Source organism: Carya illinoinensis, chromosome 11 (genome assembly GCF_018687715.1).
Source record: "Carya illinoinensis cultivar Pawnee chromosome 11, C.illinoinensisPawnee_v1, whole genome shotgun sequence".
Taxonomy (NCBI): Eukaryota; Viridiplantae; Streptophyta; class Magnoliopsida; order Fagales; family Juglandaceae; genus Carya; species Carya illinoinensis.
In genome coordinates, this window is record NC_056762.1 from 36,947,987 (window position 1) to 36,960,942 (window position 12,956).

Below are 12,956 nucleotides of genomic sequence, written 5' to 3' on the forward strand. Positions count from 1 at the left end.
TTACATATTAAGTTAATTTATTTATATATATATATATATGATGACATGTTTATTTTTGTATTACTATGTGATAAGATTTTATTTTTTGTTTACTTTTATATTTTTTAACATTTACACGATCGATGACATGCATGGACATTAATAATCCATGTGGCTCATTTGAGGTACTGGTATATATATATATATATATATATATTTGGCATCTATAAATGAATTCATCTAGTGATCAAAGTATGAAAATGATCAAATTTGAATATTATAAGACTAGGGGACTTTGTCATAAATCTTATAATTATTAAACATTATAAGGAATAGAAACTTCAATGCGAGATCATATAAAGGACTAATTTAAATTTAACGTCGTAATTAGTCATAAGGATTTATTTTTTATTTAGAGAAATAATTTAATCATAAAAAGATTTTATAAAAATAAACTTATAAATTAATATGATTTGATATGATACGTTGAATTATAAAATTATTTTTATTATAAAATAAATATAAATTACATATCATATAAAATCATTTGAATTTAAATTTAAAATTAACAAACTAGCCGCCCTATAAGTTGCATGCCTTGTCACGAGTCATATATACGGTTAGCATGTAATGATTTAATTTAATGTACTTGTCTCAATCATCTCTTATTTTATTACCCGTCGTTCAAAATTCAGAGCTAAATCTTCCTATGTCTTTCATTTTTTTTATTTTTTTGGGTCCCTCTCTTATTGAAAAAATAATAATAATTATGCTGTGGGTCTATGGAATTACACGCAAAGTGATCATCTTCGCTGTTCGTCGTCATGGCTTGCGTTTGGAAGATTGCTACGTGCTCGGGGAGGTAGTAGTGCAATAGGCCGGTCTGCCGGTACTCTTCGTTTTACAATCTGCTTTCAAGTATGTTTAATATTTAAGAGAAATGTTTTGTACACGCAAACATCAGTAAGCCTACAAAATGACGTGAGATGACGATAGATCGTAAAATTTTATTAAAAGGTGCTACCCTTATAAAAAGAATATCTCACATAAATATAGTACGTTAGATCTAATTTAAGTAAAAATTATTTTATAATCTGACGTAACATAACAAACTATATCAATATGTAAATTTATTTTTATAAAATCTCATTGTGAATGAAAATTTCTCTTTTATTGTACGGATGTAAAATTAACATTTAATATCAAGCTATATACATGGTTGTAAGTTCACTATCAAGATCTCTTTATGACCCGAACACTTCTCATGATTAAGGTGCTGAACAAGCACCTATTTCTCTTTTATCTAGACATGCTGCTCTTCATTTCTTTTATAACTCTAATAATTTACTGCATTAAAGAAACACTCACTTCTAGATTACTTCATCACCAGTCAAACCATTACATGGAATGTTGGTCCAACCTACCTTGGTCGGCTGATATTGTGTTTTCTTCAACCAACAAACTTCCTAGACTTATTTCTGAGAGAACATGATTACTTATAGAAGCATATACGTCATTAACATGAATCACTCAATCTTTATTCCGTGCATCTCAAGTTTGTCAAGCTTCTTGGGTCTCCTGTAATATTTCAACAGCAGAGAACAGCAGACAACACTGACGGAAGAGGCAGCCATTGCAGCTCCAGCAATCCATGGTGGTAATCGGAATCTAGTGGATGGGAAAAGGATGCCGGCTGCAATTGGGATGCCAATAACGTTATATCCCAAAGCCCAGAAGTAATTCAATCGAATATGGAAGAAGGTTCTCCTGGAAAGGTCTATGGCTGTTATCACATCTTCCAAGTTGCTCTTCATGAGAACAATGTCTGCTGCCTCAATAGCAATGTCTGTGCCAGCACCAATCGCCATTCCAACATCTGCTGCCACGAGTGCTGGTGAGTCATTGATGCCATCCCCCACCATTGCGACTGTGTAGCCTGAAGCCTGTGGATGGAAAAAGAAATAATGTTTCCTATTACTAACAAGCCTCGGAGAATGAAGGGAAATACTTTTTGACACAATATTTTTTTTTTTTTTTAAGTACTTTTTGACACAATGTTATTAAAGGTACCTGCAAGTCCTTAACTTTCTCTGCTTTCTGCTCAGGTTTGGCTTCTGCAACAACAGTTTTAATTCCAACTTCGTTGGCAATAGAATTGGCAGTTCTGAAATTGTCACCTGTCACCATGATGCTCCTGATTTTCATAGTACCCAGAACTGAAATGGCTTCTTTTGCACCTGGTTTCAGTGGATCAGATATGGCTAAAACTCCTGCTACTTCACGATCAATGGATACTAGAATGCCAGTTTGGGCTTTCCCTTCAGCTTCTGCTAGTATATCTTCAGCATCCAATGGAATGGCGATGTTGTGGTCCAACATTAAGCTCTTGTTGCCTATGATGATTTCCTTGTTCCGAACAATGGCCTTCACCCCATGCCCAGTAATGGAAATGAAGTCTTGTGCTTCTGGCCAGGCAAGGTTCTCTCCATCTTCTCTGAATTTCTTGGCATGCTCAACAATGGCCTTCGCTAGTGGGTGCTCACTGTTCACCTGATGCAGTTATGTCAAACCAACAATATTATCAATGTGTAACGTACAAAATACTTTAGTCCAGTCCATCTTTTTCAAATAATCAGAGCATGATAAATTGAAAAAACAGCAATATGATAAGTCCAATATTTTCTTGACTTCACTCAGTTCTTCATTGAAGGAGGCCTACTTCAGTTGCAGCAATAAGTTCATTGAAATCTTGAACTGCTATGCTTGTTAACAGTCTTTTGTCAATGACAACAGGCTTTCCAACTGTGAGAGTTCCAGTCTTGTCAAATACAATGCAGTTTACCTGAAATATTGTTAATCAGTACAAGGAGAACAAATCTCGAATGCTGAGAGGGTTACCCATCTGACTTGACCTAGAATAGATTATTTTAAGAATTCTCCTAGCAACAACTACTATAGCCAGAAAAAGCAAAAGACATTGGCCAAGCGAGTTAGAAATAACATTATCCCTAGTATATTCCAAAAACGAATTCAAAATTAAAAAGAGAAAATATGAAAACCGAGAACAATTAGCCAACCACATGATACTTGGCATAGCCCAAAATTTCCCTATAAATGGGCAACTGAGTATAAATGAATAATGGCTTAACCACTCTGATAAAATCCATTAGAAACAACTATGGTCAAATTTCAAAATGATTTATTTTTAGTTGGGAAGGGGGAGTGAGAATAATGGTTGAGACATAGTAAGAACACTGAGGGCAAGAGCTGTGATTGTGATCCTTTTTCGTAGTGGCGTAAAAAACAGTACTTTCAGGGCAATTTTCATTTTCTGATTCAGTCATTCTCAAAGCAAATGGAAGAAAAAGTAACCTGAGCAGTGTATAAAAATCTTCTTGACCAACCAAAGTGAATAGAGCTTGCATTACTAAAATAAAAAAGCAAACACTAGATGGGTGAAAATGCAAACCTTATGTGCACTTTCTAATGCTTGTCCCCCTTTGATAAGTACACCTTGAGTTGCACCAACTCCAGTGCCAACCATAACAGCAGTGGGTGTTGCCAGTCCTAGAGCACAAGGGCAGGCTATGACCATGACAGATATGCCAAATTGGAGTGCAAGCTCAAAGTCATCCATGGAAAATGGAATCCAAGAGTCAGGGTACCAATGGAACTTCCCAGCTAAAAACCAGGCAAGCCAAGTTGAAAAAGAAAATATGATGACCTGCAACCAAAAAAATAAAATAAAATCATTTCCTGACGTAAGTTCTGAGGACATTATACACAACTTTGAACACTAAACAACATTATTCTAGATATGATGTAAAATCACTATAGACTTACCAGGGGCACGAAGTATTTAGAAATGCGATCAGCAAACTTCTGAACAGGAGCTTTAGCCAACTGGGCTGACTCAACAAGTCGAACAATCTGAGAAAGAGCACTCTCTGATCCTACCCATGTTGCTTTTATGCGCAACACCCCATTCACATTCAGAGTGCCTCCAATCACTGTATCTCCCTTTCTCTTTGCCACTGGCCGTGCTTCTCCTGTTATCATACTCTCATTTACATGGCTTTGACCCCATATCACAAAACCGTCTGAAGCCACTTTTGCTCCAGGAATAACTTTAATCACATCATTCTTTTGTATCAACTGACTGTCGATCTCTTCTTCACTCATGACATTTCCTTCATCATCTAAGGTTAACAATGTTGCTGTCCCAGGTGCCAAATCCATGAGTTTAGCAATGGCCTCTGAGGTCTTTCCCTTAGCCAAAACCTCTAAATACTTCCCAAGTAGAATAAATGAGATAAGCATTGCACTGGTCTCAAAGAAATCTGTACCTTTAAAATCTTTAGAGGTAGCAGCTCTCAACACAGAGTAGACTGAATAGAAGTAGGCTCCATTTGTTCCCAAGGCAATTAAAACATCCATATTTGCAGATCCATGGCGCAAAGCCTTGTAGGATCCACTGTAGAATCGCCGGCCTATGATGAACTGCACTGGAGTCGAAAGCACCCACCTCAAAAGCATACCAACACTCATCATATTGACAATTTCAGTATCAAATGCATGCTTAATTCCCGGGATATACAAGAAGACCATGGAGGTTAGGAATATAGGAACTGTAAAAACCAAACTCCACAGAAAGGATCTGTAATACTGCTTAATTTCCTCTTTTCTATGAGTTTCTCTTCCTCCTACTTTGGGATATATGCTAGCCTTGAAACTTCTTGACCCAGTTGACTCAATCTCATTAATGAAAGTTCTGGGTCCTGTCATTTCTGGTTTGTAAGAAACGGATATTTTGTTGTGTTTCAAAGACATATTTACATCTTGAACTCCTGGAAGTGCTTGTAGAGACTCTTTGATAGCTCTCATGGAATGATCAGTACGTACACCATCAATTTTGAGATCTATCTTGCTTATATCTTCGCCTGAACTAATAAGCATGGCTTCATATCCAGTATCTTCTATGGTTTTCACTAACTGGTTGTAGCTCACAATCTTTGGATCATAATGAATCTCTGCTTCTTCAGTTGCTAAGGCCACCTGAACCATCTGTACACCACGAATTGCTTGCAAAGCTGATTCAATAGTGGAGGTGCAGGATGTGCAAGTCATTCCATTTATGCGTATTCGGCATACTTGAGTGGATCTATCATATATCTCATCTTCAATTAATTTGGCTTCAAATCCAACATCCTCAATTGTCTCACGAATGGTCTCTGCCTATATGAAGTTATATTCCAATAAAAAGCTTATTAATTTGAAAAGAAACACATCTTAGACAAACAGTACCGTTAAATGTTGAGGACGAATGAAAAAGGAAAATCATTATTAGACAAGAAACAGAACATACGCTAGCTAACCATTAATACTTAGCATAATCATCCCGAATCCAACCTTTCCAACTAAGTTGTGAGAAAATTAAACACCAGCACTCTCTTTGAGCTAGACAATACATTATGAATGGCACTGAAATCACCTAAAAGTTCTCTATTCAAAATATTCTTGAGAACGCAGAAGGCTTACAAAGGCCAGAGGAAGTAGTGATCCAAGCCTATCAGCTGATCACCATGGCGTGCAGAACTTCTGTGGGAAAATGCATAGTGGATTACAAGGAAAAATGAGAAATTTATCCAGGCTAATTTTTACTCGGCACAAATTGAATGGCACTGGCTACAAACTGACCTGTTCAGCCCAATACTTGAGCAGGCTAGCAAGAATTTTAGTCATGAGCATAACGGGCACTATTGTTCCAGTGTAGATAAGAACCTATGATTAGCTTTTTGGGAAATTTCCCAAGTGTGCAGAGCTAGAATTCAAAATCATGGCATAAGGTATACTTTAAAAGCTGGACCATAAAATCAGCATGCAACTGATTATGATTCTCGTTTGGTTACACAGTTCAAATGAGATGAGATGAGATGTTTTGTTGAAAATTAAATAAAATATTATTATAATATAATTTTTTAATATTAATTTTGTTTTGGAATATATAAAAGTTGAATTGTTTATTATATTTTGTATGGAAATTTAGGAAAATTATAATGATTAGATGAGATGAGATGAGATAGTTTGGTATTTGGTAACCAAACCATGCCTTCTAATAATTATCATCAGCATCCATTAAAACTGGATAGGGCTCAACCCAAGCTTGTACTGGAGTTGTAACCTTCAGCCTCAGGCCTCCTTAGCATAATCTAAACCATAAACCTAAATCATTTTTGGGTAGAAGACCATACATTTTGTATATGTCATGGTATTAGGGAAAATAACTTATCTTTCACTCATTCCATTGCCTTCAATGGGAAGATTTAAATAATAATAATAATAATAATTTACGATTGCATGGGACACAGAAAATGAATTCGGCAAACCATTTTCAAATGTTAATTTGTTTCCTCATTTTGAAGTCTGAAGAGCCGCCATTAACTATCCATTACTTTCTGGGAATAATCTCTAGGGTTCCTTGACCGAAAATTGACCATATCTTTTCACCTTAACTTCTTGGACTCAAGAACAACAAAGTTTCTGCTTAGGTGAAAAAAAAGAACAAAAAATTTCACTAAACCCATTTAGAAAAGGTCAAAATTAAAAATTTTCCCAATACCAATTTTCGGAAAAAAGAAATTTCTTCAGAAACAAACTGCTAAAAGTGAATCCAAACAAGAAATCAAACAAAACCCAGGATTGTGCGCGGTCCAGCTTACGTACGTTTACGAAGCTAGGATAAAACAGGACCTGTGCCTTGTTGTTCAAGACATCGATAACGGCCTCGCGTATCCCAGGAAGCCGCTTGATCGCCTTCTCGACCGATCCAGCGCATGCGGAGCATGTCATTCCCATCACAGAGAATACGGCCTTGGCCTCCGACCCCAGCTCCAGGTTGCTCTCTTGCACCGACACCCCCTTGGGGTACTTGGGCATCGACGGATAGTGAGGCCGCGGTGACAGGTTCCCATGACTCTCACTCCCAATGCAAGCTAACGCCAACAACTTGGTCGCCATGGACGTATTGATGTTAATATGAAAATATGCGTGAGCGTCTATCTCTCTCTCTCTGTTGAAACTCTTTGCTTGTGCAAATTACGAAAGAGTAATTCTCTCATCGGCTACCATTCCTCATTCACACCCCAAACCATATACCTTATAAAAAAAAAAAACATTCCTACGTTGAAAAGCTATAAAAGGGAAATATATGATATGAATAGTAGTATTACGAAACAAGGAATTTAAAATTTAATAAATACGAGGAGAGGGAGCGTAGCGTCAAAGAAACGCAGCTCAGGTCAGTTCCCAAAGAGAGACAGAGGTATTGTGCTGATTGGTAAAGATGGACGGAGCTATAATTCAGGATCTATTGGCGACGAGCGGTGAAGGATGCACTTGACCATAAAAAACTCGTATAAAATAAAAAGGAAAAAGGCAATGGAGTGGGATCGTGGGTCCTCCAATGACTTGTATTTCACGGCATGATTTGAGCAGAATCTCTAAAGCTGTTTGTTGGTTTCGATGCTTGAATTAAGTTCCCAGTTCCCAGTTTATTGGTGTTAAATCTGCGATGGCTCCATGGCCAGCTATAAGCTTTGAAGTTTTATTAGTTGGGGTTTGGTAGCGGCAGGTGTGGTGTTTTGGTGGACGTTGGTACCCCGGCGGCCGGGATTTGCACGGCAACGGTGCATTGGATTGTCGTTTTGCAATGAATGCGTGAAGTTACCTTAATTGGCATGGCCGGTTGAGATTTGAGACAAACTTTGTTTCGCATTTCCATTCATGGACTGGTTTTATACGTATCCTTTCTGAGTCAGCCTATGACACAACTTATAATTATACACACCAACACAGCACTTGGACTGCTGCTTCGGGACATTGAGCCTTGCAAGAAGGCCCACTATTTGATAAATTTCAAATGGAGTTGTAAATACAAACGAGGCCCATTTAATCTTTATTGGAAAAAAAAAAAAAAAAGCATCATAAGCAAGCCCACGGGCTTTTCGTTTTAAAAATGCACGAGTTCACAACCCCCTTTTCCCCCAACTTGAAAGAGTTTTTTTCTTTTTCTTTTTTTTTTTTTTTTTTTTTTTTTTTTTTAACAATTCTGGGTTTTAATTTCTTTGATCCTAGGCCTTGAAAGCTGAAACCTTTTGGAATACATGGGTAACCTTTCCATACTGGCGAATGCAATGCAATCCCTCTTCTTCTTTTATTTTTTAATGGTTGCTTAAGCCTAAAGATCAAGTGGAATTTAAAGAATATAATAATAACAAAAAATATGTAATTGATTGGCATAGTAAAATCATGTGGATAATCTTGTGAGAGAAATGAAAGACCGGTGATGAATGCTCTGTTTGTGCTAATATATACAAGCTTGATGGTGTATAACACACTACTTGTTGTGGGACTAATTATTGTAATTATAGAGAAGGGAAAATAGTAATTATTAATTGATAATGCAGGTCTCCACATTCTATGCATCACTAATTTGTGTAAAAATATTGTTTTTCGAAGAATATTAAAAATTCAAAAAATTCAAAGTTAACTTTTATTGTCAATAGAGGGATTTATCAATCTAATAAGAAAATAGGAATACTCTAGTTATAAAAGGATTATATAAAAGTAATATAATAAATTGACATGATTTTATACTATTCGTCATATTGTAAAGTAGATTTTATAGATTACATAAAGTCAAGTATGTTTGTGAAATTACTTTTATATAATTTTTTGTGGTAGCAGCACTCCTCATAAAAAAAAATACAAAAATACTTTAACATTTAGGACATGTTTGGATACTTAAAAGTATTTCAAAATCTTGTGACTAGTAGTGAATGACTTGAGTGAATATGTTTTATTAGATTTTGAAACAGAAAAGAGAAAAATTTGAATAAAAATATGTTTTAAAATAAATATTATGTTGGAGTTTGTGAAAGTGAATAGATAAAGTTAAGAAATTGTTTGAATGTAATTTTTTAGAAAAATACTTTTTGCAGTCGGCAAATGCAGTTGGCGTGCAGTCGTGGAGAAAAAAGTGAATTAATACGGGACCTACATGAAAAAAAAAATTATTTTTATAACTTTTTTTTATTTATGTAGGTTCTCCTGAATATAAAATAATTTTTTTATAATTTTTTTTATTCATTCCGTACAGCCGACTGTACGCCGACTGTATTTGTCGACTGTATCTAGCAAAGTCCTATTTTTTAATATTATTTTTGTTTTAAAATTTGTAAAAATTATATTGATTTTTATGTTTTAATAAAGATTATGTGACGATTAGAGGAAGAAATCGAACAAAAGTTAAAAAGATCTATTAGAACGGTAATGGCAATTAGCACCTCCATATTCCTCTGCACATGAGAGAGATCATGATTTTGTATTTCCGCAAGTTTGACATGATGAGTACGTAGCAATCTCATTATTCCAAATGTGACGAGACGCAAACTCTTACATCTACATCTCATCTACTGCACGCTTTGTTAAACTTAAAAAATTAGAAAAAACAAAAAACAAAAAAAGAATGACAAAATGATGGAAGACATGATGAGCAACATGCATGGGAATTGGAAACCAATTCAAAATGAGCTTCTGAATATTCTAGGAGTAGGGACGTCCCATGACCATTCATTGGGTCTGTCGGACGCTACTGCATGGCAAAAGTGATTTGGTTTTTTCCTTTCTTTTTTAAGGCAACTGGGAAAGGCTTCAACTGGCCGGCGTGCCAAATGCCTCCAAAGTTAGTGGCCGAATTGAGTTTGAGTTGCGGCACAGCACTGAACTACTCTCTAGTAGTAGTGTCGCACCCTCCACGACTCAGCGTGGCGTGCGGATCGATGGATCGAGGGGCCCCCGTGCATGCCAGCTAGCTATCCAACTTTGATTTTCCTACGCAAGCGCTTGCGTTGAGGTCAGGACTCATGAGCAATTGATCATGAGTGACCATTAATATATTCAGAACTCGATCTAGATCAAGGTCTCGGCGCTGGAGCTTTTCGACGTGCATGCGCAACTCGGCTGGACCTCATGATCAGGTGTGTACGTACGATATAACCTTGCATGTTTTGAGTGAAAAGGATGCTAGTTTTTTTTTTTTTTGAAATAGACTTCAATTCAAATTCATGAATGAAGAAAGTTACAGCTGTGACCAATAAGTCCGGGTACCAACCCTGATTACAAGCCAACTACTCATCTGTTATAAGCTCCCCTACACACAACTTTCATTGTGTCAGACACTGTCTAAAAACTTTAAAAAATTCTCCAATGACACAGCCCTTTTGAGATGCGAGACTCTGTATAAACAGAGGTGTCCATCTCGGCTTGTCTGTGAGACATCAACCCATATCACTCCCACCCTTCAAAAGAGGAGGGAAATTTCCACCCTCATCCTCCAAATGAGGATAGGGACTCACTACCATACTCCTCCAAAAAAGGAAAGGGACTCACTACCCTACTCCTCAAAAGAGGAAAGGGAATTGCCTATTTCAATTATTTTCATTATCCTAACAACATAACTGAAAAATACCAAAATAAAGTTGTACTCAACTAACCCCACTACCTGCACCGCATGCCCTACTACTCAAAAGCACTAACAACCGTAGCTGAAAATAAAACAAAAAAAAAGTACGCTACTGCTCAACCCCACTAACTACACTGCATGCATTGCTACTCAAACCACTACTTGCACCATGCTCTCCACTGACTGCCCAAACAGCTGCTGCCCATGCTCGTCTCCCTGCCCATGCCCGTTGCTGCCCATGCCCAGGAAACCAGCCCCGTCGCCATCACCTTTCTCATAACCGTCAACCCCCGATCGGGACAACTTCCGGTTTGGGCTGGCATTGACAAAACCCAGAGACGAAAACCTCATCTTCTTCGTTCAGCACCGGGGAGCTTATTTCCAAACCACCAACAAACACTAACATAACTAAACAGATTTAACAAAACAAATAAGAAGAGGAGCACCGTCTGACCCTATTTTTATTGAATCTCCGACCATCGTCCCCAAGAACATCCACCATGAAACAACGGCCGGAATCCACCCCCAGAAGTTCTTTATCCCCTCCATGCCGCTCAGCATGCAACCCCAAAAAACCCCTGTTTTCCATAGATAAAACAGGGTGCATATACCCCATAGAGGAGCACCCCAAAACAGCAAGTTAAAATCCAACTCCAAAAGCTAGATTCCCTAACCGAGCCACACCGTAAATCCTCTCCGCTATCCCCTCAAAAGACCACCACAAACGGTCAGGAAAGCCGGCCAAACAAGCCAAAAACAACTCCATTTCCAGCGAGGAATGACTCTCCGCCCAGCTGGGTGAAATGATACGGAAATGGACTCGGTAGCAGGCTTGTGATGGGCTTTCAATGGAACAAAACTCAGCCAAACAGATGCCAGAAGGCGCCTTTTATTACATGCATCCCCTAGTGGTTGGCTTTGACCACACCATGCCACAGCCAAAAAAAAAACGATGCCAGGCCCTCCTCTTCCACCGTGCAAGCTTCACTTCGCCGATCGCGAGATATAAAACCGGAGGATGACTTCGGCCTCCTTGACCGGGGTTGGAGCTTTTGACCACCAAACCACCTCCAGACCGATGCTTTATTATAAGCTGAAAAACTACAACAAAAACCAGAGAAAAAGAAACAGAAATAGGAACTTAAAAAACAAAACCAGAGAGATGGAGGGAGGGGAAGCCTAGGCTCCCACCTCCCTCGGACGGAAGCACTGCCTTGTTTTCTAGAGAGAAGGAGGAGCTTCTCTCACTAGATTTTACGTGAAATACAATTTACAGGACGAGCCTTTTGAAAAGGATGCTAGTTATAACCTTATACGTTTGGAGGGTAATTTATATTAGATATAAAGAGATATGCAAATTTCATGTATTTTTTTTAAAAGAAAATATGATTCATTATGAAAAATATGATTTTTTTAATTTTTTTTAAAAAGAATGCTCACCCTATAAATGTATATTTAAACCATTTGCCTTGATTTGATGCCTAAAGTTAGGCAGATGCGACCGAATAGCATGCATTCCAATCAGATTTTCTGGAAGTTGAGGGATCAGTTGTTATATATATTACACATGATGCCTGAATACTTCCGGTTCAGGTGCATCATTTTCTTTTTATAAGGCAATAAATTGAATTGCGTAAATCATGTAGCCAGCACCATATAACAATATCCTGCAAATTAAGCAATTAGGAATTTATTTAGATTGATTGATGTACGTGTCCCCCTGAAGTTTCTTGAACCGTCTTTGAGACAGCGACCCAACCTCTTTAATTAATACCTTATAAATCTAAATTATTCTTTCTTTTGTTTGAGAAAAATGGCCTAAAACGGATTCCGTGTAATCTATTTTATAATAAAATAATTTTATTATTTAATTTATTACATTAAACCACATAATTAATTTATAGATTTATTTTTATAAAAATTATTTATAACTAAATTTCTCTACATAAATATATATAAAGATGAAATTACAAGACACCGTCTTTCAAGAATTAAAAATTGTTGAAAATTTGGATCTCCAAAATGCACCCTCTTAAGATCTACCATTTATAGAAATAACAAGAAAAATAGAAAAATAATAACAATATAAGATTTTACGTGAAAATTCCTAAACTTGAAAAAAACCATTAGATTCAGAAAAAAAAAATTCACTATATGAAAAATTGTTACAATTATACAATTTCTCTTATCATCCCAAACAGACCCACAAAGCTTTCACTATTTGCAAAATTTTAACTCATACTTCTTCCCATTTTACAAAAATAGACAAGAGAGAAATTTTATTAGAGTCAAAAGTTTTAACTAAACTTACTTTACCAAGGAGAATTAACCTCCTATTATAGGCCTTGGGTCTTGCCCTTCCTTCACTCTCAACACACGTGGGACAAAAACAAAGGAGCAAAACCTAACAATCTCCATCTTGCAACTTTGGCTGATCTCACATCCACGCTCCACC

The 12,956-nt window shown here is 37.0% G+C and overlaps 1 protein-coding gene across 4 annotated transcripts; it reads right to left on the bottom strand.

The window, feature by feature from the left end:
* Positions 1 to 1,322: 1,322 nt before the first annotated feature.
* LOC122282637 (probable copper-transporting ATPase HMA5) lies at positions 1,323 to 7,639 on the bottom strand. Of its 4 annotated transcripts, XM_043094580.1 has the most exons (7): positions 7,239 to 7,632; positions 6,703 to 7,134; positions 3,823 to 5,214; positions 3,449 to 3,703; positions 2,699 to 2,821; positions 2,050 to 2,529; positions 1,323 to 1,922 (listed from the first exon to the last, which is right to left on the bottom strand). In XM_043094580.1, the coding sequence occupies exons 2-7, from the start codon at positions 6,994 to 6,996 to the stop codon at positions 1,506 to 1,508; spliced, it is 2,961 nt and encodes a 986-aa protein (XP_042950514.1). In that variant the 5' UTR covers positions 6,997 to 7,134; positions 7,239 to 7,632; the 3' UTR covers positions 1,323 to 1,505. The 4 variants fall into 4 exon arrangements, with proteins under 4 accessions (XP_042950514.1, XP_042950512.1, XP_042950516.1 ...); XM_043094578.1 differs by having other exon boundaries at positions 6,703 to 7,632; XM_043094582.1 differs by lacking the exons at positions 6,703 to 7,134; positions 7,239 to 7,632 and adding an exon at positions 5,518 to 5,694.
* Between the last annotated feature and the right edge of the window lie 5,317 nt (positions 7,640 to 12,956).